We start from the raw sequence: 27,965 nt of genomic DNA, 5'->3' as shown, positions 1-27,965 counted from the left end.
TCAACCTTTATTGAGGTCTCATCAGTGGGAGCCAGACCCAGAGATTGGTGATACTAAGGTGGAAGCAATGGAGAAGTCATATTTACCTATACTAGTTGCCAAAAGGTGTCTCACCTTATTATTAAATTACTCTGGATTTAGATATTGAAAGTTTTTTATATTATATTATACTAAGACAAGGAGTGATGAGAGCTTGGTCCACCTTTACCACGAGTTGCCTCAGTCCTGAAGATACTTTAGTCACAAACTTTGTTTGTTTATACTTGGATAAAAGATTAAACTAAATTTATAATTCTTTAACATCTTCTGCATCAAAACCAAGGTATTCACCATACTTGCTCCCACTCATCATGAATGTTTTCAATTGTGTGTTTAATGTTAAAATTTTTCCAAAATTCTTGGATCTTAATCGCATTTTCTCCAGTTGTTGTTTCTACTGCCATTGAGAACGTCTTTTTAAGAAAATAGGCTTTGAAAGTATGCCCATGTCCATGGTTTGTAGCAATGATGTCGTATTTGCTATGGAATTTTGCTAAATTTAAAGGCACGTTAATTAAAACTCTTGCCACGTATATAAAGGGATTGTCACAGTTAATTTCATCGCGTTAAGTAAGGGATACATAGAATAGGGATGTATAGAATAAGTAAAATATTTCAGTTGCTTAGTCACAATTTTTAGTTAAGATGGCAAATTAAATATGGAAATAAACAGTAGAATAAGCAAAGCTGGTATGGAGGTGTGTCAATTGATAAATATACATGGAATAAGAAAGAAATTAGTCAATATGCTGATTTCTCTAGTAGTATCTTGTACACTTCATAAAGGCACATACTAGGAATTTGATTGTTTCTTCTGAGGTTGCTCAAGGGTCAAAGCTAGATAAATGGGAGGAGACATCTACATATTCTTATCCACAAATAACTGTAAGAAGCACAAGGGGCACTCAACCAAAGCATTGGCAACGATTATTAAAATGGTAACTGAAACAAAACTAAGATCCTAATGAGGCAACCCTCTCTAGCAAGATAACTTTTAGAGGCATCTTATTATATTGTTTCAGAATGACTATTTCTCAGATCTTTGGCAAATTAATGCAGTCATATTTCTTGAGGTTGGAGGAATGCTTCATAGCCGATGCTGATTCTAAAAATAAAATAGTTTCTCAGACCTATAGGCACTTCTATGTAATAGTGGTGTCTTATTCCATTTAATTCTGTATGACGGAGTATCCAGAGCACAGTCTATCAGTCCTAACATGCCATGCCAATGATCGCATATATTTCTGTGTTCGTCAAGGCAGATATTAACTGATCTAACAAACAGTCTGTCCAAAATAGGTAAACTGCAGGCACAAGGAACTTTGCACTCCAGGATGAAGTTAATCTTTGGGAGAATGGGTGAAGGTAGCAAGCTTAAAGAATGGTTTGAATGTGGTATAAATATCATATTTGTAAAGAACTTTAGCTATCTTTTCTGATGGAATAGTTTTGCTGTGATCCTGTGTGTTGGTTGCAGGAGGGATGGATGGGGGCATACAATATTTTAATTCTATATGGGCTGTGAAGCTATTGGCTTAAAAAGGTGTTACAAAGCCTTTGAAATTGAGCTCAAGGACTTATGCCATTGGATCAGATGTTTTGTTTTGGTTACATTTGAATTGTTTCTAATGCTTTAGTTGAGTGTCTTGACACAGTTACTGTTTGTGCTCTCTGAAGATGCTGGTTAGAAAACCAGCAAAATATTAGTGAGTTCCAATAAATTATTTATTTTATTTTATTTTTTTTATCTGTGGTGTTAATACTGTGAAGCATGGGTATGAATAATCAACAACACCTAAGCCTTTCAGTATATAAAATAGGTGTCAATGAAAAAAAAAAAAGACAAAAACAGTGCAAAAACAAAAACTAAGCAAAATATACAACTTATTCAGACGATAATAATCAGGGAAAAGAAATAACTATAGTATTCAACACTAGCTATGAGGATAATCTTCTTGAATGACAGGCGCTATCAAGTAGAGTGATGTGAACAAACATCATATTTGAGAATTATTTTTGTCCATGGTCCCAAACTAAGGAAGAAGTGTAGGAATTTTTTGAGACATTAGAGAAGCAACTGACTAAAAGAAAAAGAAAAAATTAGTCTTGTTGGAGATATAAACAGCAGGGTAGGAAATGATTAACAGACAAAATTTTTTTTGGGGGGGGAAATTTGGAGTAAAGAGCCAAAGTAATAATAATGGTAATTACCTGCTAGATTTCTATTTAGGTCATGGAGTAGTCACTACTTACTTCATGTTCCAACACATATATGCACAAATTTACATGGAGAGAAGACACAAGAAATAAGAAAGGTCTCATTGAGTGGCGCTAGTGTCCTTGGTAAATGTGGCGGTCGAGTTTAGCTAGTCTAGAAAACGTGTTTTTAAAGTTAAATACAGTGTGGCTTTTTGTCACAAATTGTGCTGCAATTGTGTATCGGTTAGAAACAAGTGTCCTTCAGTGGTATTATTGTTTAGAACTGTGTTGTATATATTGTGTTTTCACTGCCGTTTGTTTCACTATATCAACGTGTAAAGATGGCGTCCAACAAGAAACGTACGTCAGCGGCGCGCAGGACTTCTACTACTACAAGAAAGGCCGGCTCAGCGTTGGATTTTTCGCAATGGATGCGTTGCGGAAACTGCTATATGTATGCACCGAAAAATGTGAAGGATCTGTGGTCGGTCTGGCAAAATGAAAAGAACGAAAATGTCGACGTATGTGAGAAGTGTCGGGATAGGCTGGAGCGTTTAGGAATGGAAGCTGACATCGGGACCATAGCGGAAGAACTTCGGCGGGAGTTTATGAAAATGAAAAATGACCTTCATCTTCTTCATGAGGAAGTGGAAGTGATCGGTAAGGAGATACTGGAAGTTAAAGCGGAGTTTAATGTGTTAAACAGAGAAATTAGGACTATAGAGATTACTTTAGCTGAAGTAACTAGAACAGGATTACATATGGGTGAGTCTTTGGTGAATGATTCAGTAATAAATAGTATGGGAGTGATTGTGAGCCAATATAATAAAACCACAAGTGGCCTAGAAGAAATGACATGTAGTGAGAGTGGGGGGGTAAGTAATAGAGAGTTGAGTAATGAAGCTGGGAGAGTCATGCTGAATAGTGTAGAGAATGAGTCCATGAGTGTGGACTTGAATGAAGTTAAGAGTAGTAAAATATATGGTGATTCTATGATTAAGGGTATGGAGAGTGGTATGCATGAGGAGTGCTTGGCTGATGGTACAATAGAAAGAGTGGCTTTAGCAATAAAGAGAGGGCATGAAGCAGACAAGATGATAGTTATGGTGGGTACGAATGACCTGAGAGGTAGTATAAATCGGGTAGGAAAAGATTTAAGAACATTATTAGATATTGTGAAGAGGAAAAGTGTCAATGGGAGAATAGTGTGTGTGCTGCCTCGTTTTGACAATTACGAGTTAAGTAGACGAGCAATGATAATGAATGATATGATTGCAAGAATGTGCAGAAAAAGAGGTCTGGAGTTTGTTGATGTTTGGAGTGTGTTTGAAGGAAAAAGGCAGTTGTATGCTAGAGATGGACTGCATCTTAACATGGAAGGACATAAGCGATTGAAGAAGTTATTGTTTTCTGAACAGGTTGAAGTTATTGGGCAGGGAAACTAATATTGAAAAGGTTGAGTGTAAGAGAGAGAAACTTTAGCACTGATTGTGTATTTATTGATCCTTATAGGCTGAATAAATTGCAGAAGAGAGGGGATAAAAATCGGCATAGGACTACGGTAGTTAATGACTTATATATCAGTTCTAAAGCCGGTACAAGATCTAGAGGGAATCTGCAATTTTTGTATACCAATGCTAGAAGCATTCGAAATAAGAGAGAAGAATTTTTGGCATTAGTCAGTGAAATCTCACCAAAAGTTGTAGGCATTAGTGAAACTTGGCTGTCAGCAGAAGATGTGGTCACTGGAATTGAATGTGATGGGTACACTATTTTCAGGGAGGATAGAGAAGATAGAACAGGGGGAGGAGTACTGTTGATGATAGCTGATGTGTTGCAGCCAAAGAAAGTAGTATATCATGATGATAGACATGTGAATAAGAGTTCATTTGAGGCAGTCTGGTGCGAAATAGCGACCAACGCAACCAAATATACAGTTGGATGCTGCTATAGGCCAGGGAGTACGGGGGGAGATATTGAATTCATGCATCAGCAACTTAGTGCAATGAGTGAAGGCTTGGTGATTATTATGGGGGATTTTAATTACGGTGATATCAATTGGAAGGAGGAAATATCACGTAGCAAAAAGGAAATGGAATTCATACATCTTCTACGAGATAATTACTTGAAACAGCACGTAACTGAAGGGACACGTGGTGTGAGAGTGTTGGACCTGGTTATTGGTTCAGAGGTTATATGCATAAGTAAGGTGTCCTCGTTACCTCCAGTTGGTGAAAGCGATCATGTGGTATTGACTTGGGAGGTTGCAAAATCTGTGGATTTTTCTATTAAGAAGGGGTATGTACGGAACTACAGGTTAGGCAATTATAACAAGCTTCGGAGTGAGCTTGCAGCCATCCCATGGCAGAACATATTGCAAGGGAAAGATGTTAGCAGTGCTTGGGATAAAATCAGCGGGTATCTGAGGAAAGCAATATCAGATTGTGTCCCCATGGTTAGGAGGTCAAACAAGGCAGGCATTAGATGGATGAGCAGTAGTATCAAGCTTGAACTGCAAAAAAAGAAAATGTTATGGAGAATTTACAAGGAGAAAGGCGATCAGGACACCCATGAGCAGTACAAGGCTCAAGCTAGGAAAGTTACCAGCATAGTAAGAAAAGCTAAATCAGATTATGAGAAGACCTTAGCCAAAGAGATCAAGGGTAATCCCAAAGAGTTCTTCCGCTATGTGGCAAGTAAGAGGAAGAATGACTTCGGAAGGATAACCTTAGTGGGTGCTGATGGTATTGAGGTGACAAAATCAGATGTAATAGTCGAGTTACTGAGTGATCACTTTTCAAAAGTCTATCACCCAAGTGAGGATATCTCTATACCTACAGCAATACCTAATGTGAGAATTGAAGCTAAAGAATCAGAGGTATTAAATATATTGCAAAACTTAAATGCAAACACTGCGGTAGGCTTAGATGGAATATCAGCTCGGGTGTTGCGTGAATGTGCAAATGAATTGTCAACCCCTCTCACCTGGATATTTAACTTAAGTTTGAACTTTGGTATGGTCCCTAGGGAGTGGAAGTTAGGCAAAGTGGTTCCTTTGCATAAGGGTGGCTCTAAAACTGCGGTATTGAATTACAGACCAATCACCATCTCAGGAGTAGTGGTAAAAGTATTGGAAAAGTTGGTTAAAGACAAAATTCAAGAATGGGTGGATCAGGATATGATACTCTATAGAGGCCAACATGGTTTTGTTAAAGGTAGATCCTGCCTTAGCAATCTATTAACTATTCATAATAGAATAACATCTGAGTTGGACAAAGGAACTGGCTACACAGTGGTACTTCTGGATTTTGCTAAGGCTTTTGACAGGATACCCCATAGAACACTGTTACGCAAATTGGAGCAGATGGGAATGGATATTAAATTGGTGATATGGATAGGAGAATGGCTCAGGGAGAGATACCATAAGGTGGTGTATGGAGGAGCCGAGTCCAGAATGAGGCAGGTGACCAGTGGTGTGCCTCAGGGCTCTGTGCTTGGGCCAATGTTGTTTAATTTGTATATAAATGATATAGGAAACGGCTTAAAGGGAGATATTCAGTTGTTTGCTGATGATGCAAAGTTGTGTAGTGCAATAAAAAATCAAGCTGATGTTGAAAGTTTGCAGGAGGATTTAAATAAGCTGGTAAAATGGGCAAAAGAAAATGAATGTCAGTTCAATGTGGAAAAGTGTAAAGTCATGCATTTTGGGATTAAAAGATTACCAGCTGTGTACTACATCGATGGAAAGGTACTCCAAGAGATTGATGAGGCTAGGGACTTAGGGGTATTGGTAGATAGGGAGATGAAGTTCAGAGGACACATTGCTAAGGTGTCCAAGATTGCACATAGGATTACTTGGTTGTTGAGGAACACACTGACATCCAGAGATAAAGAGGTTATTATTCCCCTTTATAAAGCATTGATACTTCCACATTTGGATTACTGTGCTCAGGTCTGGTCACCTGGATTCCTTGGAGATGAGGAGGCTGTGGAGAGGGTTCAGAGAAGAGTGACCAAGTTGGTGAGTGATATAAAAAATGCTCCCTACATTGATAGATTGAGAGCTTGTGGATTGCAGAGATTGGTTGATAGGCGAAGAAGAGGGGATATGATAGAAACATTCAAATTACTAAAAGGTTTTTATAGGATTGATGCAGGGGAAATGTTTCAGCTGTGTGAAAGTGATGGAAGAACAAGAGGTCATCTCTGGAAATTAAAGAAGAGTGTGGTTAACAAAGTTGTCAGAACAAGGTTTTTTGCCTGGAGGGTGGTGAATGAGTGGAATTCATTGCCTGACTTAGTTGTGAGCTCTTCGTCTGTAAATGAATTCAAGAAGAGATATGACAGATATTGTTTTGCTAGTTTGGGTCTCCCGCGATGAGTCTACTGACTCCATGGAGATACCCGTAATAATAATAATAATAATTGGGTATGTTATTGTTGACAGATATTTTCACACTGGCTCATGGCATAAGAATATACAGAGGATTTAAAATAGTAAATGGTCACCATTTTGTTTAGAGCAGGATAAAATTGAATATGATATTCAATTTTATCCTGCTCTAAACAAAATGTGTTGAAAGAAAAGTGCGTAAGAAAGTTTTAAAAAGAGCAAAAGTTGAGTGACATTCACAGTGAACTGTGGACTCCCACAAATATTATTCAAGAAAATTTAAGAGTTTGAAAACAAGACTCAGACTTACTCGTTGGCAGATCCTAAAGAAAAACAGTTATTTTTTCAGCCAGAAAGCACGTCACCCATAATTTTATGCCAGAAAGAAATCCAAAGAATCCTTAATAACCTGAACACAAACGAAGCATCTGATCCTGACAGTATCCCACCTATTGTGTTAAAAAAAAAAAAAAAAAAAATTGAAACCCAGAAATAACACCTATCCTATATTGTCTCTTCCATGTATCCTATTCAAATGGCATCTACCTTACAACGTGAAAGGGGGGCCCACATCCAGTCCATTCCAAAGAAAGGTGATAAAAAGTCAACCAATGAACTACTGCCCAATATCTCCCACTTCTCTTTTATCTAAAATTTTGGAGAAGGTCATCAACAACCAACTCTTGTACCACCCTAGGGAGACTTACCAACTAATCAGTGACCAGCAGTACAGATTCTGCCACTTGCAATCTGTAGCTGATCTTCTTCCTTTCACCATCCACCTCTAGAGTCAAGCTTGGAAAAATTCAGAGGAATTCACATGGTTGGCCTTGACATTTCAAAGGCATTTGATTCAGTTTTGCACGGGGATCTACTTAGCAAACTGCCATCCTATGGCCTTCCACACTCTGCAACTGGATCGCCAACTTTCTCACTGGTTGTCCACTACTTGTTTGGTGGGAGTGATGTATCAGAGAGTATCCAAGTTGCATTTCTGTGAGAAAGAGGTCAAGACCTCTGACAAAGTGTATCAAAATGCTATGCTGGAACCTGTGGTACAACCCTTGAACAACACCTTGCTTCACAGTAGGCAGTGGACCTTTCCACATAACTCGGCCCCTGCACACAAGGCTAGGACCATACAACAGTGGTTGGAGGCAAATCTGTCCAACCACATGTCACCATCTGATTGGCCATCTGGAAGTCCTAATTTGAATCCATTGGATTTCAAATTATGGTCATAGCTTGAGAGAGTAGCCTGTAAGAAACGATACTCCTGCATCTCCAGCCTGAAGGTGGATTTGGAGTGAGCATTGGCAGTGTTTCCATTGGATATTGTGCATTCCACCTACAATACTGTGGACATTGAGTGCTGCTATATGCACATTGTGCATGTGGTGCATGTGGTTTGTATATACAAAGAGCTGAAAATGATTTACTGATGGATTAAAGGTTTATGTGCTGTTCAAGTTGTTACAGTATTTATGGCTAGATTAGGTGTATACACACACACACACACACACACACATATAAACAAAATGTAGTCAGGTTGTCTTCCAAGGAAAGAAAAATCACTCCATGATGGACTGAGGAAATTAGAGGCAGTCATGATAAAGTTAAAAGCATATCAAAAGTTCCTGGCAAATGGGTCATCTTATGCTCTGATAGAATACAGAGAAAAATGTAAAAAAAAAGGAAAAAAAAAAAGCAATATATAAATCTAGCTAAACAAAAGTCATGGTAAGACTTTTGGCAAGAACAAAATATTGGCCTACTAGACAGCAAAAAGTTTGACAGCTATTGAAAAAGATTAGAAATAAAGGAATGAGTGTACCGTAAAAGGAATCAGAGATGATAAAGGTGATGTGAAAACTGATATTCTAGATGTCTAGAGTACCATAGTTCCCCCTCCCCTTTATCTGCTGGTCTGCTGTCCATGGTCAACCCTATTCTGAAAATATTAAATGGAAAATTCCAGAAATAAACAATTTATAAGTTTTAAATTGTGCACCCACTCTGAGTAATGTTGATGAAATCTCGTGATTTCATCACATTACTCAGCCTGGGATGTGAATCACCCCTTTGTCCAGCATATCCAAGCTGTACAGTATACGCCACCCATCCATTAGTCACTTAGTAGCTGTTTCAGTTATCAGATCGAGTATCGCAGTGCTTGTGTTTAAGTAACCCTTATTTTACTTAATAATGGCCCCCAAAATGCAAGAGTAGTGATTCTGGCATTTCGGATATGCCAAAGAGAAGCCGTAAAGTACTCTCTTTTAAATGAAAAGGTGAGTTCTCAACTTCATAAAATAATAAATAATTAAAAAAAAAAAAAAGTATGCTGAGGTTGCTAAGATTTTATTCACATTCATATAACTTTTATTGCAGTATATTGTTATAATTGTTCTATTTCATTATTGTAGTTATTGTTGTTAATCTCTTACTGTGCCTAATATATAAATTAACTTTTATCATAGGTGTATGTATGTATAGGAAAAAAACATATTATATAGAGTTCAGTATTATCTGAGGATGGGGGGGGGGGACTACTATTATTACTTCCAAATATTTCCAAATGAAATGAGCATTGATATCATGGATATAGAAAAAAAAATTCAGTTTGAACTAGAACTAGAAAATGTCATCAAAAACTTGAAATGTTGAAAGGCAGCTGGAGTAGATGATATTCAACCAGATATGAAATATGAAAGTATAAAAAAGTTTTACATTGGCTATACTGTATAATTTGGAAGGCCTGGTCAGAGGTTTGAATTCCACATGACTGTAGTAGCGATTTCATATTACTGACTATAAAGGAGTAAATAAAAACAGTGTGAGAATTAGAGAAATTTCCTTGCTAAGTGTTCTAGGTAAGATTTACAATAAGCATACTTGAAAAGAGGCTGAGAAGAATTGTGAAAGAGAGACTTAGAGAAGAACAATCTGGGGTAAGACCAAATAGAGGTTATGAAGATCAGATTTTTACTTTAAGACAAATAGTTGAGAAATCATGGGAATACAACAAGAATCTGTATTGTATTTAAATTTTGTAGATCTTGAAAAGGCATGTGGCAAGTTTTTAAGAGAAAAGCAATGCAAAACACTATAGTTACATGACACAAATGGAACATTATATAAATAATAAATTAAACGATAACAAACAGTAATTAACTTTAATGAAATAAAGGTACAATTATTTCATACTCAAATTAACAGTACATCATCAGTGTAGAATAAACAGTTCAAAGGAATGGAATACAAAGTACATAACAGTCGGTAAATTACCAATTAAAAATTGTTGCTGCGTGCTAGAAATTAATATTAATAAAAATTACTAAATAACACAGTCCAACACAATTTTTGCTGACTTTTATATGAGACTTGTTTTTTACTAATTTGGGTGTGCTGATTTCAAATATCAAACCCATTTTTCTCTATCACGTCAGGTTTTTCCTCTATGGCATTTTCTTTTTGATAATTTGTAAGTTTTTGATAGTTTTAAGGAGGCAGTACTATTTAGAGGATCAAAAAAATCGATTTTTTAATATTATTTTCTGAAAGTAAGTACTTTTAAAAATCTGTTCCTAACTTTTTATCAAGAAATTCGAAAAATTCCCGAAGATATAGCCTATTATTCAAAGCGGTGCGGTGTGCAGATCAGAATCGGAGCACTCACCGCTCTTGCTTTTTAGTAAACGAATAAATGCGTAAGAACCTGCAACGGCACATATTGGCGCTTCGAATGTGAGAGAGGCCGATAACTGATCTAGTACATTTAGGTGATGAAAAGTAAGCGATGACAACTGCCTAAAACAAATGAATGCTATATGCGTCATAGCATTCATTTGTTTTTTTTTTTTCATAGCATTCATTTATTTTTTTATAAATATTCTTTGTAATTTTTAATGAATATTGTTAAGTAGTTATGTATCTAATTATCGGCCTCTCTCGCATTCAAAGCGCCAGTACGTGCTGTTGCAGGTTCTTACGCATTTATTCGTTTACCAACAAGCGAGAGCGGTGAGCGCTCTGATTCTGATCTGCACGCCACTTTGAATAATAGGCTATATCTTCGGGAATTGTTCGAATTTCTTGATAAAAAGTTAGGAACAGGTTTTTAAAAGTACATACTTTCAGAAAATAATATTAAAAAATCGATTTTTTTTGATCCTCTAAATAGTACTGCCTCCTTAAAACTATCAAAAACTTACAAATTAGCAAAAAGAAAATGCCATAGAGGGAAAACCTGTCGTGATAGAGAAAAATGGGTTTGATATTTGAAATCAGCACACCCAAATTAGTAAAAAACAAGTGTCAGATCATAATCAGCAGAAAAAAAATTTTTTTTTGTTGGCCAGTGTAATTCTTAAAAACTATTTCTTTGATGGTTACATAAGATAAGAATCTCCCAAACTTTTGGGAGAGAGAGAGAGACAATCATTTTGATTCAAATTTGGCCGATGTAAAAGGGCTTCGCAACTTTCTTTGAAAAGGTGTTTGTATTTAAACTTTCATCTTTCCTAAATAGTTTAAGGAAATTACAATGTAAACTAGGATATACATTAAAATAAATTTTAATACACTTCCAATATTTCGGCAACGTCACGTTGCCATTTTCACAGGAACTTAAGAACAAGACACGTACAGGCAGGCACAACCAACGGTAAATGAGGAAGAAGCGGGAAACTATTCTTTCTCCTAAAGTCCTGATGGTGCCCCCTAGCGGACAATGTTGGTATTCTTGAGCGATTGGGCTGAAGGTCTTCTGATGTAGGTTTCCCAAATTTGAGGCAGTCTCATGCAGCCAAATTTGTTGAGGTTTGGATTGTTCCTTAGGACTGAGGCTGATTCCATGAAACGCCTTTCATATTTGTATTTACTACAGTGTATTATCGTGGCTTTCTTCCACCGTATTCTATGGCAGGTATCCAGCGCATGGTCTGCAAGACCAAAGTGGCTGTATTGGTGAAACCGGATGTAGTCCTTGTGTTCTGAAATTCTGATATTAGCTGTCCTGCCTGTTTGGCCAAAGTAGGACAGCTTACAGCTGCAAGGAACCTGGTATACACCAGGTAGGTCTGGGGGGGGGGATCTTTAGTAGGGATGCCAATTTTTTATATGGTCTGTAACAATAAGTCATGTTTTTTTAGGATTTTTGTAATTTTTTCAGAGGTGTCTTGGATATAGGGTATGGTGATGGATTTAGAGTAATCCTTGTTGTGAGGGGGGGGGAGTTGTGGTTTATTGGTTTCAATATTTTTTTTGGGGGGGGTAGCCATTGGCTGAGAAAGTGTTCAGAATGTGGTTTAGTTCTGTGGTTAGGGCATTATCATTTGAACAGAAGTTTAGCCCTGTTGTTTAGTGTCTTAATGACTCCGTGTTGTTGCAAGGAGGGGTGATGGGATTGTTGGTGAATGTATTTGCCTGTATGGGTGGGTTTTCTATAGACTGAGAAAACCAAGGTTCCATCAGGCTGGCAGGTGACTAGTGTGTCTAAGAAAGGAGGGCAGTTGTTTTTTTCTTCTTCCAGGGTAAATTTGATTCTGGGGTGTTGGTTGTTTAAGTGTGTTAAGAAGGAGAGGAGTGTATCGGAGCCATGTGGCCAAATAGCGAACACATCATCAACATAGTGAAGCCAAATGGCCGGTTTTTGTGGGGCAGAGTTTAAAGCTTTCTCTTCAAAAGTCTCCATATAAAAGTTGGCCAAGGATGGGGAGAGTGGAGAACCCATGGCTGTCCCCTCTATTTGTTTGTAGAATTTTCCTTGCCAAACAAAATAGCCCAAGTTCATTGTGAACTGAAATAGGGCTGTGATATCGGGAGGAAATTTAGCTTCGATTAGCTCTAAGGATTCTTTGAGTGGGACAAGGAGGAGACATCAAAACTGACCATTACGTCAGTGTGTTTGAGTGTAAGGTTTTCTATGCTGGCTTTGAAGTGGGTTGAGTTTTTTGTGTGTGAAGGTGGTGTTCTAGTATAGTGTGTGAGAGCTTTGGCCAAATGTTTAGCTAGTTTGTATGTGGGGGAATCAATGCCATCCACTATGGGATGTAATGGCACATTTTCCTTATGTATATTTGGAAGTCCATAAATACGGGGGGATATGGAGTTAAATTGTTTTAATTTGTTAGTGATTTCCACAGGCCAAGAAGTGACCTTCTTAAGGAGCCTGTGGAGTTTTCTAATTTGTGAGTTGGTGGGATTGTACTCGATAGGGAGGTAAGTAGCCCGATCTAACAATAGAGCTTTCAGCTTACTTGTGTTATCCTTTTGGTTAAGCAATACTTTGGCGATCCCTAATAGTCCAATAGAAGTTAAGTTTTATATTTTGAGAAAAGGGCCTAATAAAGAACATAACTCTATTTGTAAGAATTTGTTATGAAAACAAAATGTTCAGTCTGATAGAATGATTAAGTACATGTGAAGCAAACCATTAATAGCATGAGTCAGAGAGAAAGAGAATGACTTTATCCTGTAAAGATAGATCTCAAAGTGTAGTTTTTTTTTTAGAATGCCTTGAATCCAAATGGTTTTATATTTTTTATTGATATTAATTCAGTTATATTTTCCATGTGTTTATGTATTTTTTTAAAATTTGGTCTGGAGTCAATTATTTCCTGGATTCTAAATATAATAGTTAAGTCGTTGCTGCACCAGTCAGATTGAACTCTTGTATATTTACCTAACACTTGATATAAAAAAAAAAAAAAAAAAAACAGTCTTTTTACATTAACATAAATGGCACAGCCAGTAAGAATTTTAAAGTAACTAGCACAGCTAATATGATTATTAACAATGTTATATCATGTTGTTCTTGTAGAAAGGCTTATACGCTGGTTAAACATAATAACTGAACACTTAAGGAATTAACAGCGTACACTAAAAATATAAATTAAATCAACTTTAATATATACTTTCCAATATTTCGGCAACGTCACGTTGCCATCTTCATGGGAACTTAAGATAAAGATCCGTGCATGCACGTACTACATAACAGCAAATGAGAAACAAAGCGAGGAAGCTACCATTTTCCTAAAGTCCTGATGGTGTCCCCTATTGTTTTTTTGGCATCCCTTATCTGCTCCACTAAAGACCAACCACTTCCCCTAGACCTAGTGTATACCAGGTCCCTTGCAGTTGTAAATTGTCCTACTTTGGCCAAACAGGCAGGACAGCAAATATCAGAATCTCAGAACATAAGGACTACATCTGATTTCACCACTACAGCCACTCTGGGCTTGCAGACCATGTTCTAGATACTTGCCACAGAATAAGGTGGAAGAAAGCCACAGTAAAACACTGCAGCAAGTTCAAATATGAAAGCCTATTCATGGAATCAGCCTCAGCCCTTAGGAACATGCCAAACCTCAACAAATTTGGATGCATGAGACTGCCCCAAATTTGGAAAGCATATATCAGAAGAACTTCAGCCCAAAGGCCAAGAACAACTAATATAGCCTGCCAGGGGGCACCATCAGGACTTTAGGAAAACGGTAGCTTTCTCGCTTTGTTTCTCATTTGCTGTTATGTAGTACTTGCATGCATGTGTCTTTAGCTTAAGTTCCCATGAAGATGGCAACGTGACGTTGCCGAAATGTCGGAAAGTATATATTAAAGTTGATTTAATTTATATTTCTAGTTTACGCTGTCAATTCCTAAAGTATTTAATTATTATATCATGTTGGAGGCTTAATGTATCGTATACAGCACTCAAAAATGATTAAAACAGAATTTAATTCTTCCTATATTTCGTCTCAGTCAATGAGACATCTTCAGTGATTACAAAAAAACTAATGTAACATATATACAAATAACAAAATAATACTAAGCCTAACCACGTGGGTGACACTAAAGTCCTATCTAGGTGGAGCGCCCTCTAAGGGCGGTTGTAGATGGCCTTGAATGTAAAGTGGGACCTCTGGTGATAAGTGTTTCTCAAATCTTAGGAAGGTTAATGCAACCATATTTGTTAAGATTTGGTTGATTCCCGAGAGCTGTTGCTGATTCTAAGAATAGTCTCTCTTTTTCTGAATTTGCTGTGCTGGAGCATGGTGGTTTTTTTCCACGAGATCCTGTGGGTTGTATCCAAGACATGGTCAGCCAGGCCTGACTGACCATAGTCGTGGTTGCAGATGTATGACTTATGTTCCTACAGGTGGATAGTAGCTGATTTGCCTGTCTGTCCAAAGTATGCCAGTTTACAGGTACAGGATACTTTATAGACTCCAGGCACTGAGAGAGGAGGGAGCTGATCTTTTGTAGAGCGGATAGGGGGTAGCAAGTTTGCAGTGGGGCTTAAATGTTATGTGTAGGTTGTACTTTTTTAAAATCTTGACTATTTTTTCTGGATGTGCCACGGATGTAGTGTATGGTGACGGCATTTCTAAACTCTTTCTGAAGAGAAGACCGGGGAATGGGGGAGGACCTGATTATTTTTTTAATACTGTGATCTCTGTAGCCATTGGAGAGGAAAGTGTTGTGTATGTGGTCAAGCTCAGTTGTAAGGGCGGTTCCACTGGAACAAAGATTGTGGGCTCTCTTGGTAAGAGTTTTAATAATGCCACATTGTTGAGCGGGGGGTGGTGGTGGGAGAGTTTGTGAAGTGAATGTATCTGCCTGTGTGCATGGGTTTTCTATATACAGTGAAGGAAAGTGTACCGTTGGGAAGGCGTTTAACCAAGGTGTCTAGGAAGGGTAAACAATTGTTCTTTTCCTTTTCCATCGTAAACTGGATTCTTGGATGTAGGCTGTTGAGGTGACTGAGGAAGGAGTCTAATGTGTCTGGACCATGAGGCCAAATAGAGAACACATCATCTACATATTTTAGCCAGATAGAAAGTTTGAGAGGGGCTGAGTCTATGGATCGTTTTTCAAAATCTTCCATATAAAAATTGACAAGGGGGGGGAGGCATGGCGGTTCCCTCTATCTGCTTGTAGATTTTGTTCTTCCAAGAAAAATAACCAGAATTGATGACCAAGGAAAAGAAATCTAAGATGTCAGAAGGAAAAACGTTTTTTAAGTGTTAAGGTATCAATTAAGGGAATATTGGTAAAAAAATGAGATGTCAAAGGTCATCAGTATGTCTGTGTTATTTAAGGTTAATTTTTTTATGAGGGTTTTGAAATGGGTAGAGTTTTTTATATAGGATGTGGAAAGTCCAGTGAGGGGGGGGGGTCAGAGAGTTGGCCAGCTGTTTTGACAGTATATAGCAAGGTGCGTTAGTAGCATCTACTATAGGTCTTAGTGGGGAATTGGGTTTGTGGATATTCGGGGGAGGGGGGAGACAGGAACAGAAAGGTTTGAGTTTTTTTGTGATTTCCGGGGACCAGGAAGACACTTCTTTAAGTAAGTTTTTTAGTTTTTGTAGGGTTGTGTTCTAGCAAGGTGTAGGTAGAGCGATCTTGGAGGATAATCTCCATTTTTTGATTGTATTCCGTGGCATTACCCTTATCATCTCTGGTGATGACGATACTTTTTTCTTTTCGTAATTTCATGAGAGCAGTGCTTTGGGTGGACGATAAATTACTTTTTGGTGGCAAAGACTGGGTGAGGATGTTGGTGACGTCACATCTGATGTTATTTGCTATCTCTGGCGCTAAGCGATAGATCCTGCGTTTGACATTGAACATCACATTAAGAACCAGTACTTCTTTCAGAGCAACTTAGAGATTGTGGCTGAGGCTTAGGGCACTGACGGCATCGTCGTTGAGCCTTTTGGACGATAAGTTTACTACTGTCTGGAGCGGCTGAATTTGCAGTTGCGGCTTGGTTTTACTAAAGTTGTTAAATTTCTTGATACATTTATTTTTTATTTTCTGAAATTCTTTCTGTGCGGAGTGGGACCAGAGACAACACTTTACATTCCAGGCCACCTACAACCACCCTTAGAGGGCGCTCCACCTAGATAGGACTTTAGTGTCACCCATGTGGTTGGGCTTCGTATTGTTTTGTTATTTGTATATATGTTACATTAGTTTTTTTGTAATCCCTGAAGATGTCTCATTGACTGAGACAAAATATAGGAAGAATTAAATTCTGTTTTAATCCTTTTTGAGTGCTGTATACAATCCATTAAGCCTCCAACATGATGTCCTCACAGCACTTAAGCCTCTACACACAGATAACAATGTTATACTCTGTTGTATTGGATGTTTAAATACATCTAGTACCAAGTCTGCAGGGTTCTCTGACTAAATTGAATAACTGCTGCAATAACTTGTGTATAAAAATCAGCAGTAAAAAAGATAGACTATGAAAATTGGGAACATTCAGAACATCTACTTCATCCTGAATGGAGAACCTATAGAACAGGTTAAACATTTTGGGTATTTAGACACAACTGAAGATAGCACATTAAATATGGAAATAGACAACAGATTTAGCACAGCTGATACAGTGGGAAGTCAAATGATTAAATTTGTATGGGTTAAGAGAGAAATTAGTCATCTTCTTCATGCATTAGATGTGATATCTGTTGTGACCAAGACTTCGTCTTCTTTAATAGTATCTTTTAGTCTTTTTCTAGGTCTTCCTGTTCTTCTCTTATTCTTTGGTTTCCAACTATAGACTTGTTTTATTATTCTCTCTTTACTTCAATCCATTTTATTCTTCGGGTTGATACCCAATTGTTTATTGCTTTTATTTCACATTGTTTTCTTATATCTGTATTTTTTTTATTTTACCTAGTCTAGTTTTATTTACTATTTTTCTTAATATATTCATTTCACCTGTGTTTAACATTTGTTTTGTTTTCCTAGTGTCTGGTCTTATTGCTAAATTATATGTCATAATAGGACTGATTGCTGCTTTATAAATCATGGTTTTTGTCTCTACTCTAAGATGTTTATTTTTCCATATTGTTTCATTCAAACATCCTCATATTGCAGCTTTTGCAACTTGTTCTCTGACTTCTAGATGTGGCCTTCCTTCCTCCCCAGTTCAGTTGTATACCTAAATAGTTATTTGTTTGATAATAGTACCTTACTTATTTTTCCTTGTGTTTTTATTATACAGCTATTATTATCATATATTTCTTTAATTATTTGTATTATGTTTTGTGATACTTTTCTTCTCTGCAGTATTTCTATTACATCTTGAATTAATATTCTGTCAAATGCTTTTTCCAGATTTACACCCTCTGTCCAAAATGAAACCGAACTTTTGATAGAAAATAAATCACAGGCCAATTATAATTATTCAAATCATTTATTTCAATCAATATACTCTCCCTCAGCTTTGATACAGCATTTGGCATGGTCAGTTAATTCGTTGAATGAGGGGTTTTTTTTTTGGTTTTTGGGATACTGTATAGGGGCGTGGATACTGTGCTTGGACGTTTTCAATTGTGTTGTATTGCTTTCCTTTCATTGGCAAATGAAGTCGGGGGGAAGAGAAAGAAGTCACAGAGTGCTAAGTCAGGTGAATACAGCGAGTGATCCAACACACAAACTTGGTTTTTGTTCAAAAACTGTGATAATGTTCGAATGATGAGATGGTGCATTATCATGCAAAAGTGGCCAGCTGCCTGCATCACAATATTCATGCCGTACGCAACGAATTCTTGCTATTGATCGCTTCAAAACTTTGAGATAAAACTCACCATTGACTGTCTGGCTGGGCGGAACGAATTCTTTGTGGATAATGCCCTTGGAATTGTAGAAACAAATCAGCATTGTCTTTACTTTTGACTTCTCCAAGCGACTTATTTTTGGATGCCCCTCTTCTGGTGGTCTCCACTCAGCACTTTTGTTTCAGGCTCATACTCAAAACACCACGTTTCGTCACAGTAACGATCGTTTCAGGGAAGTTTGAGTCCTTACGAACGGTTTTAATAAGGTCCTTGCAGTGTTCAATTTGACATTTTTTGGTCGTTGGTCAACTTGTGGGGAACAAATCGCAAATTCAATTTATGAAGGCCCAAACTCTCTGTCGAAATGTTGTGCACAGTTGATTTTGGAATCCCAACTCATCTTCAATCAATCTCATGGACGATTTCGGGTTTTCTTTGATGAAATCACGCACTTTTTGGATGTTAACTTCGCCCAGTCCAGTTTTTGGATGGCCTACCTTTTCATCATCCTCAAGCATTTCACAACCACTTTGAAATCGCTTAAACCACTCATAAACTTGAGTACGGGATAAGCATTCGTTACCGTACTTTTTGAAGCATTTGATGTGTTTTGGTAAAACTTTTACCAAGTTTAACACAAAGGTCAATCGCAGCTCTCTGTTTGAAACTCATTTTCCGACCGTTCGTCAATTCGTTATTACTTTATTACATTTATTGTGTATTAATATACGCTGTCACTATTGGCACAACAACTCAGATTCTAATGAAACAAATGTCATAAACAGTCGACACAACACTAAAGAATGTTGCTGCTTTCGACAACAAAAAGATACAACAGGTGTCTCCACTAGTTTCTTCTGTTTCTGAAAAGTTCGGTTTCATTTTCGACAGAGGGTGTATGAAGCATATAAATAATTTCTTATTGTATTCTATTGTTTTCTCTATCAATTGTCTGATTATGAATATCACCTTGTTCTTCTAGTAGATTAATTTCCTTTATTTTATTATTTAGAATTCTTGTTAGTACTTTTAATGAAGTATTTAATAAATTTATCCCTCTATAATTTTCTGGTTTTTTTTTATCTCCTTTTTAAACATTGGCATTATACTTTTTTCCATTCTACTAGTATCTTTTTTGTATTTATTATTTGGTTGTATAGTATATTTAAACTCTGAATTATAATTTCTTTATCATTTTTTTTTAAAATAATTCATTGATATTATCTAGACCTGGTGATTTCCTATTTTTCAGGTTTTTAATTGCATTTTCAATTTCTGTCATTTCAATTTTCATTTCTGTTGTATTTATTTCTTCTTCTTGGTTTGTTTACCTTTTTGTTCTTTTATTTCAATATAAAGGTTTTTAAAATTATTTTCTAATTCCTCTATTTCTACTTTTAATATAGGAATATATTCTGCTTCTTCTTTCTTTTGTGTATTAATAAATCTCCACACTTATTTCTGTATACCATAGAGATCATATTCAAGTTCTTTTGTATATGATTCCAAACTGATTTTTGCTTTCTATTTTCTTTTGATTACTTTTATTTCTTATTTCTTTATATTCATTCCAATTATCTGTTGTTGTTTTCATTTGTAGATATTTTTGATATTTTTCTTTCTTTTCTTTTGTTAATATTTTTATTTCTTCATTAAATCATGGAGTCCATCGTCTTGATTTTGTTATTCTTTTTTTTTTTTTTTTTTTTTCCCCCTAATACTTCTGTTGCTATTTCAGTTAGATTTGTCTTAAAAATCTTCCAATTATCTTCTATGTTGTTCACTGCTTAATGGGTTATCTTGGAACTTTTTGTAGTAATAATGTTTTTATGCTTTCTTCTTTTAATAATTCTACTTAAAATTTTATTTCGGCATTGAGTTGATTTTCTTTACACCCATTTCTTGTAAAGTCTTAGTTTACATATTAACAGGTTATGGCCACTTCCAATTTCTACTAATGGGTGTATTACTTTATTACATATAATATAATCTATTATTGATTCCTGTCCTCCTGTATTTCCAAAAGTTTTTTACTGATAAAATGTATTCATTATTTTTAACTTATTATTTGCACAGAATTGTATCACTGTTTCTTCATTAAATCTTTGCATAATTCCATTTATTGGTATATTTCCTATTCTTGCATTTAAGTCTCCCATTATAATTAATGTTTTATTTCTTGTACTATTTGTTGTAGGTCCTCATAAAAAGCTTCTGTTTTTTCTTTTCTTCCTTCTTCTGGGCATATACTGTAATATTTATTTTACCTCTATCTGTTTTTATCCTGATTATTAATATTCTTTCATTTATGTATTTATATTCTTCTATTTTTATATTATTCTGTACATAGAAGAAATTAGTCAAAACACTAAATTAGCTGTATACGAGTTCCTGAGAGTTGGGTTAAAAATAAAATAATTGATCAAAGACTGGAGGACCATTATTGGCAGAATTAAAGATTGATGATATTAGGAAGGAACTTGTTAGTTCAGGAATGTTTGATCTAAGGTGGTATGGTCACTTAAACAGAATGGAAAAGAAAAGTTGCAAAACTTGTGTCTTCCCAGGATGGTGGGAAAAAAAGACCCAGAGTAAGACCAAGATCTAGGTGAGTTGATACAATAAAAAATGCCTTCGAAGACCAGAAATATTAGATCTGACAATGTTGGTCTCCTGATCAATAACAGATTAATTTGGAGGAAACTGTCAAATAAACTTTTCATGTACTATCATTATAACCTGTACACCCAGCCCCTGGAGGGTACATATCAAGTTCTACTGATATGTACCCTCCAGGAGAATTTGATGATCTTCCTTCTAATAGTATTTAGTTGGTTTGCCTGTTTAGTTTTTACATTTGTCTTTTGATTGGCTCATTTCTTATCTGGTTTATATTGAAGTTGTGGTGTCAACTGGATGTATTTTATTTTAGTTATTTTTATTTATTTATTTTTAAAATTTTGTATAGGTTATGGCTTTTGTGAGTAATGTTAGGTCTTCTCCTTTCCAATAATTAGCTTGCCTCTCATGCATTCAATATGATAGGTACATTGCCTGGCACAGGCAAGTTAACATACCCTAATTAATACTACAATAAGCAGTTAATCTTATCTGCAATGTCTGTGTATCTCTGAATTTGAGTGTGTTCTCTGACTTATAGGATGAAAAACCTGAGTTTTATAATGGGGGAGGAGAAGAACCTTCACCTCCATATGAGATCAGCTACTCTCCTTCACTTGAAAAGCCTTTATAAAGGCTTTTATAAAGGCTTTTCAAGTTATTAGCATTTGTTTATGAGAGTTACAAAGGCTCTCTTAACAGGTGACGTAGTTATCTTTGCTTCAACTGCACATGAATTACAGACTCGTATCCATGAACTCCAAATTGCTTGAAAAACAGCTGACCTAAAGATGACCCAAGTTATGTTCACTAGCTATGCTCATCCAGAAATAATAAAAATCAAAAATGATAAAATTAAACAAGGAGATTATTACATATACTTAGGACAACAGATATCAATGGAACAAAATATCATGGTCAAAATTAAAAGATATTCGATGCTTGGGTGGAAAGCATTTGGAAAATTAAATTCGATATTTTAAAGCCAACTACCATTATGCCTGAAGAGAAAAATTTTTAACCAATGTATTCTTCCTATATTGGACACTAAAGGCAAAGGAAATTCAAAAATTAAGAACAACATATTATGGGAAAAAAAGTATGCTTGGTATCACAAGACTGCATCAGAAAAAGAAGTCCAAAGCCTCTGATGTCATAGGAAGAGTGAAACATCTGAAGTGGTAATGGGCTGGGCATATTGCTCGAAGACAAAAGAAGTATTGGATTGAATTCCATGAGAGGAAAAACGACATTTTTGTAGATAACATAGTTATCTTTACTTCAATCCATTAGATTTGCAGGGGTGACATGGGAAAGGAGAGCCAGGTACAGACAATTTTGGGGTAATCTTGGAAAGGCCTTCATCCGGCAGTGGATTGAAAATGGCTGATGATGATATATAGAGAGAAAAAGAGAGAGATCTGAAAGGAACAAAGTCACTAAGGGCAGTAGAATGGAAATTTAAAAAAAAAAAACAAAAAAAAATAGTAAGATTGCAGTAGGAGGGGATTTTGATTTGTTAGGAAGAAAATCTTTTAAGTCTCACTTGGAAAAGTGACGTTACCATAAGCACAACAAGGAAAGAGGAAAAGTAAGGTAGTTATAAGATAATTAAAAGTAATTTGAACATTTCAAGCAGAAAAGTAAGAATGTTTAATTAATAACTTTAAGAACATACCTGTAAATATCATTTTGTGTTAATAGAAACAAAGAACACTCCTGGTATGTAACATACAGAAGAATAATGGAAGATTAATATAAATAGGTCTCCTTTATGAAAAAAAAAAAAAAAGTAAATGAAATTTTCATCTTCAGTTAATCTTTGGGCAAATAGATCACTTATATTCCTCAATCTTGGTCTACAAGGGATTTACTATTCTGGATATTATGAAAGGGAAGTAGGTAACTAAGATTGAATGACTATTCTGTTGCTTTCAGGGACAGAAGGAAGAAATTTTTTTTTGGAATGAGAAAGGATACTTCAGTGTTGAGCAGTAAAAGGAACACTTAGGAACTTTCATGATAAATGAGGCATTTTTAAAAAAAACTTCCAGTCTTTATAGGAAAATAATTTAAATTTATTTCTGACATTTGGTCATGCTTGACTGGGACAGTTTGTAAAGTTTTATGTAAAAAGGGAGAAATATTCTCAAATTCATTAATCTGAATATTGTTATAGTGAGAATGGTGTGTGTGTGTGTGTGTGTGTGTGTACAAGAGAGAGAAATTTACATGTAATTTTCATTGTCTCAATATACATTGCTTTTAAGCTTTTTCCATAAGATGATATTAATTGATAAAGAAAAAAGCACTAATAGGATGAGGCTGGATTTTGATCTGTGAACTGATGTCATATAGTTTCCACTTATATTGTACTAGGTTTGAAGAATGACTGAATTACATACCCCAGTTAAGCTAAAGAATGACCATTGAAGGCAGAAGAGATTTAGTATCTCTATTCTATATGAACAGAAATATTGTACATGAAGAATGAAGAGAAGCAATAAGAGGAGATACATGTAACTAATCAGATTGTTCTCTGTTGAGCAGATTATAGGATGTTAGATATTTGTTAATGTTTTCAGTTTTGGGAATAGTCTATAGGCTGGGAAGATCTGGAATTTCTAAATCAGAAGTACCATAATAATACCCTGCAGTAGAAAGCTCCAGGTTTTTTTGGTTTGTTTTATACTGGGTTCTGGAGTTAAAATTCAAGAAACTTTTTGTTTTGAGGATGCCCTGTTATATCTGAGATGGAGGTTACTTTTGTTTTTGAGAAATTATATAGGATTAAGTTGTGAACTGAAGACAACTGGTAATTATTCCCTTCTTAGAGAATGGTATTAAACATTAAAGAAATTAATTATAAATATTCTTGTAGTCTTCATGAAATGTTTTTATTATATAATCTCACTCTGAGAGGCTGATAAGGGCAAGGATTATTAAATATTATTATTATTACATAACACCTCCAGGGAATCCAATGACTCAAGGGAGGGCATTCTACAGCTCTGTCTCCACTACTCAATCCACCAACTACCATCATTTACACCAACGCCATCTACAGCCCATTATCATCACTAGTATTTTCACAGACAATCACAAACATCCATGCCCACAACCTTTTGGCTGAACAGCAGATATGCTGACCACTCGGCCAACCAGTTGGCATATGCTCTCATCTCTTCTCTTGGGAGCAGAGTAACTAAAAATTTGACAAAGCATAATTGCATCAAATTTTAGCTACATCTTCTTTTTTGTGGTGGAAATCAAAGTAAGTGCATGCAAAAACTGAGTTATTCATATAGTTTTGGTAAATGAAACATCAATGCATTAGAAATAAAAGGTTAATTTTAAGGCTAAACAAGTTCAGAAACAAAGAGTAAGTAGCAGTTTTCATTGAAGAATGATGCTTAATTTAAAAAAAAATAGATCTTAGCCTTTGGCTTCATCAATATTTTGCAGTATACACCTTTTTTGAACAGAGGTTTATCTCTAACATGTAACTTTGTGGAAAGCCTGATTATTTATAGAAATTTTTTTAACTTAGTTGCAAAGTAAATTATACCTTCTAAGGAATTTAATTCCTGTTTAATCCTTTACCCAGGGTAAGAGAACAAAGTTTGCACATGAAGTATCTTCTTGACTAGGCTACTTATATATTAAGGATGTTGACTTCACACCAGTTACTTCATTATCCCATAATACATAGTATGTTTCAATAAGGAAGTGTATATTACTATGCATTATGGGATGCATCACTACCCAGACCAGTGTTGACCTTTCCTTAATGCACAGCAATATACACTAGCTTTGCATTATGTGAAACTGGGGCAGTTGTTGTGAAGTCTGCAGCCTCTATAAACAAGTGGCCTAGTTTTGAAGATACTTCATGCACCAAATGTGTTTGCTTACACTTAAGTAAAGGATTAAAAAGAATATAATTTCTTGTAGATACCTATTATTTAGTTCCTAGTTATGGGAACACTCAGTGAATAAACACATTGGATATTAACTATTGCAGTAAACTACTGTTACAAACATAGTAGAAAGAGAGGAACTGTCATTGTTACTTATATTATTCTGTTAATTTATTTTTTATTTATTACTTTACTTATGACATGCCATTCCTAAGCAGTATGTGTTTCTGCAATATGTCAATTAATAAAAATAAATAAATAATAATAATCATTTCCCTAGGTAGCCAGTGTATGTCAAGAACTGCAGTTGATACAACTTAACGAGGCATCATTGGCAAAAGTATATGTCGTACTTTCCCAACTGGATCCTCCTCTAAATTTCAGTACTAGTGTGGAATTTATAAAGCATAGCTTATATCCACAGGTACCTCAACATTAAATTATATATATATATATTATTTAAATAATGAGTTTTAAATGATCATTTTAAATTATGTATACAAATTTTTCTGAATAACTTTGAATCCAATCTAAACCCATTGAAATTAGGATGTGCTTAATTGGTTTAGTTTATATATATATGCATCAATATTTATGTAGATTTGATTCATGTAATATGAATAATTCTATAACTAATTTTTCTGAATATCTAATGCAGTTTGAAATTATGGAATTCAGATTTGCTTAATTGATTTCAATTATGTATATATGCATCATCATTTGTGTGTTTCATATGCTAATGAATAACCTTAAAACTACTTATTACCATTTTTAGTATTGAATAAATAGGATACAGTCGATTCTCACCATAAATTATAGTGAACTCAGAAGACCAAAGGAATATTGAAAGTTTATTTTTCACTTGGTTAGAGTATAATATAATTAGTTTAATCCTTTATCCAAGTGTGAGCAAACAAAGTTTGCACCTGAAAGTATCTTCAGGACTGGGATAAGGTGGTACAACACCAGGGCAACTCGTTGCAAAGGTGGAGCAAGCTACCAACACTCCTATCTCAGTATCTCCTATAATGCAAAACACATCACCTTGCGGATAAGTCTAATGTTATGCATTAAGGGAAGGGCCACTACCCAACTAGTTTCTACCTTTATTGAGGTCTCTTCAGTGGGAGCCAGGCCCAAGTATGGGTAGTGGCCCTTCCCTTAATGCATAACATTAGACATATCCGCAAGGAGATGTGTTTTGCATTATAGGAGATACTGAGATAGGAGTGTTGGTAGCTCGCTCTGCAACGAGTTGCCCTGGTGTTGTACCACCTTACCCCAGTCCTGAAGATACTTTCAGGCGCAAACTTTGTTTGCTCACACTTGGATAAAGGATTAAACTAATTATATTAGACCAAAGGAATAGTTTGTTATACTAGAAACATGATAACTTTAGCGTTAATGCTAGGAGGCTGTGGTTGTGATTTTTTGTAGTTTGCATTAGTGAGAGAATCCATATTAAAAATAAAGATATTAGAATGATATAAAACAAGGTTTTCCAAACTTTTTTCCATGGCCCAGTTATTTTAATACTTCATCTTCATGACTCACTAAAATTTTTATGGCCAATAGGTAAAATAAAACAGATTTGAATGTTCATAGAGTTTTCATTTATTATTATTATAATAAAGAAGCATTTACTCTTACAGAAATATAAAGAAATTAAACTAAAACCAAGTAATTTATTAATGAGAACTGTGATGCTGTTGTTTGTTAACTAGAAACTTCAGGTTTGGAGGAAAAGATGATAACTTTATTCTTAAATCTGGTTTGACTTCTATATTATTTTTTAGAAAAACCAGTGTTGAAAAGCCTGTTTCACACATAGGTTTTGACAAAAGGCATTAGAGATTTTATCACTTTTTTTGCTAAAACTGGGTACTCCTGACGGCAAGACAGCCGAAAATCCATCATTGTATTGTGTTGAAGATGTCTTTGAGTGCCGTAACAAAGAGACTGTGAAATGGCGACGCAGATGGAGTGCGTTTTTCATCTGTATTAATTAAATTATTTATTCATTAGTCCCGATTAAACTCTATTTACTTGTATTTTAGAGTTTCATGAAAAAAAAGAAAACCCAGTTTTCGAGAGTTTTTTTAGGCGGCCCGGCATTTAGCTGTTGTGATCCACCATTTGGGAAACGCTGATATAAAATATATATAAAAAGATATAAAGATGTTGGATTGGTATCAGCAAGTGGTGTGTGGGGTGGGTCGGTGTAGTATTCTGAAAGAGGAAAGGCACTAGTAGTAGTGTGCTGTAAGGATCTGTTTTGGGGGTCATTGTTGTTTAGCATGTGTATTAACAATATTGAGATGGTTTAACTGGAGAACCACAGCTGGTTGCAGATGAAAAATTGGGGAGAACAATGAGAAGTCATACAGATGTGGCCTTTAAGGAGGATTTAAATAGATTACAGGAGTGGGTAGGTGTGTGAGCTCAGTTGAGTGTTGCAAAGTGTAATGTTCTGAAAAAAATTTGGTAGATTAGGATGGGATGCAAAGTATACACTGGGTGGGGAAAGTTAGGAGGTAGAGAAGATTTGGGAGTTGTGGTGGACAGGGACCTGAAGCTTAGGGATTACATTGCACAAGTTCTGAAATCATCACATCAGATTGTGGTAATGATGTGACCTTGACATACAGAAATAAAGAGTCATGATTCCATTAATAAGTCCTTGAACAAGTTTCATATTTGTCAATCCAGAATAGATTGACTAACATGGTATTTGGTCTTTAAAATGTGGGATATGAAAACAGATTGAGCCAGTATAATTTGTAGAACCTCATGGTTCTGCAAATTATAGCAAAATGTATAGTTTTCCTCTTTCTTACTCTCTAGATTCAGAAATTGCAGTCATCTGTGTCTCGAACCTTGGCTTTAGCTATTCTCTCTTTTTCAAGAAAGTACTCCAAGCCAATAATTGAGGGTTTAGTTGTACCTTGTATAGAAAACAGAATATTAGGTGAGTTATTGTTACTTTTGGAGCAGACATTTTTTTTTTTTTTTTCATTTTCTTTATTACTAAAGCACTGAGAGAAATTTCTTTTGAAAATACTAAATTTTTAAAATCAAAACATTATTTATAGTAATAAAAGTTTTCTGAAATGGGCATTATAATTTACCTTGAATGCTTTCATACTCTTCCTTACAAAGAATATTTCTCACTCCACTTAACTGAATTCTGATATTCAGTGCGATCTGTGACTTTTTTTTTCC

The 27,965-nt window shown here is 35.6% G+C and overlaps 1 protein-coding gene across 2 annotated transcripts in view; it reads left to right on the top strand.

Annotated features, from left to right (window-relative positions):
• Positions 1 to 27,965, top strand: part of LOC150105929 (Fanconi anemia group E protein-like) — a 145,104-nt gene that overhangs the window by 41,990 nt on the left and 75,149 nt on the right. For both annotated transcript variants that reach the window (XM_090393693.1, XM_090393692.1), the window contains exons 4-5: positions 25,024 to 25,167; positions 27,588 to 27,711. In XM_090393693.1, the coding sequence (XP_090249819.1) occupies positions 25,024 to 25,167; positions 27,588 to 27,711 (268 nt within the window). The remainder of the gene's footprint in view (positions 1 to 25,023; positions 25,168 to 27,587; positions 27,712 to 27,965) is intronic.

This window comes from Typopeltis vanoorti, chromosome 6 (genome assembly GCF_054136105.1).
Source record: "Typopeltis vanoorti isolate ZY-2024b chromosome 6, IOZ_Tvanoo_1.0, whole genome shotgun sequence".
Classification (NCBI taxonomy): domain Eukaryota; kingdom Metazoa; phylum Arthropoda; class Arachnida; order Uropygi; family Thelyphonidae; genus Typopeltis; species Typopeltis vanoorti.
Note: the sequence above shows the minus strand (reverse complement) of the source record. Positions and strands in the feature narration are given on the sequence as shown.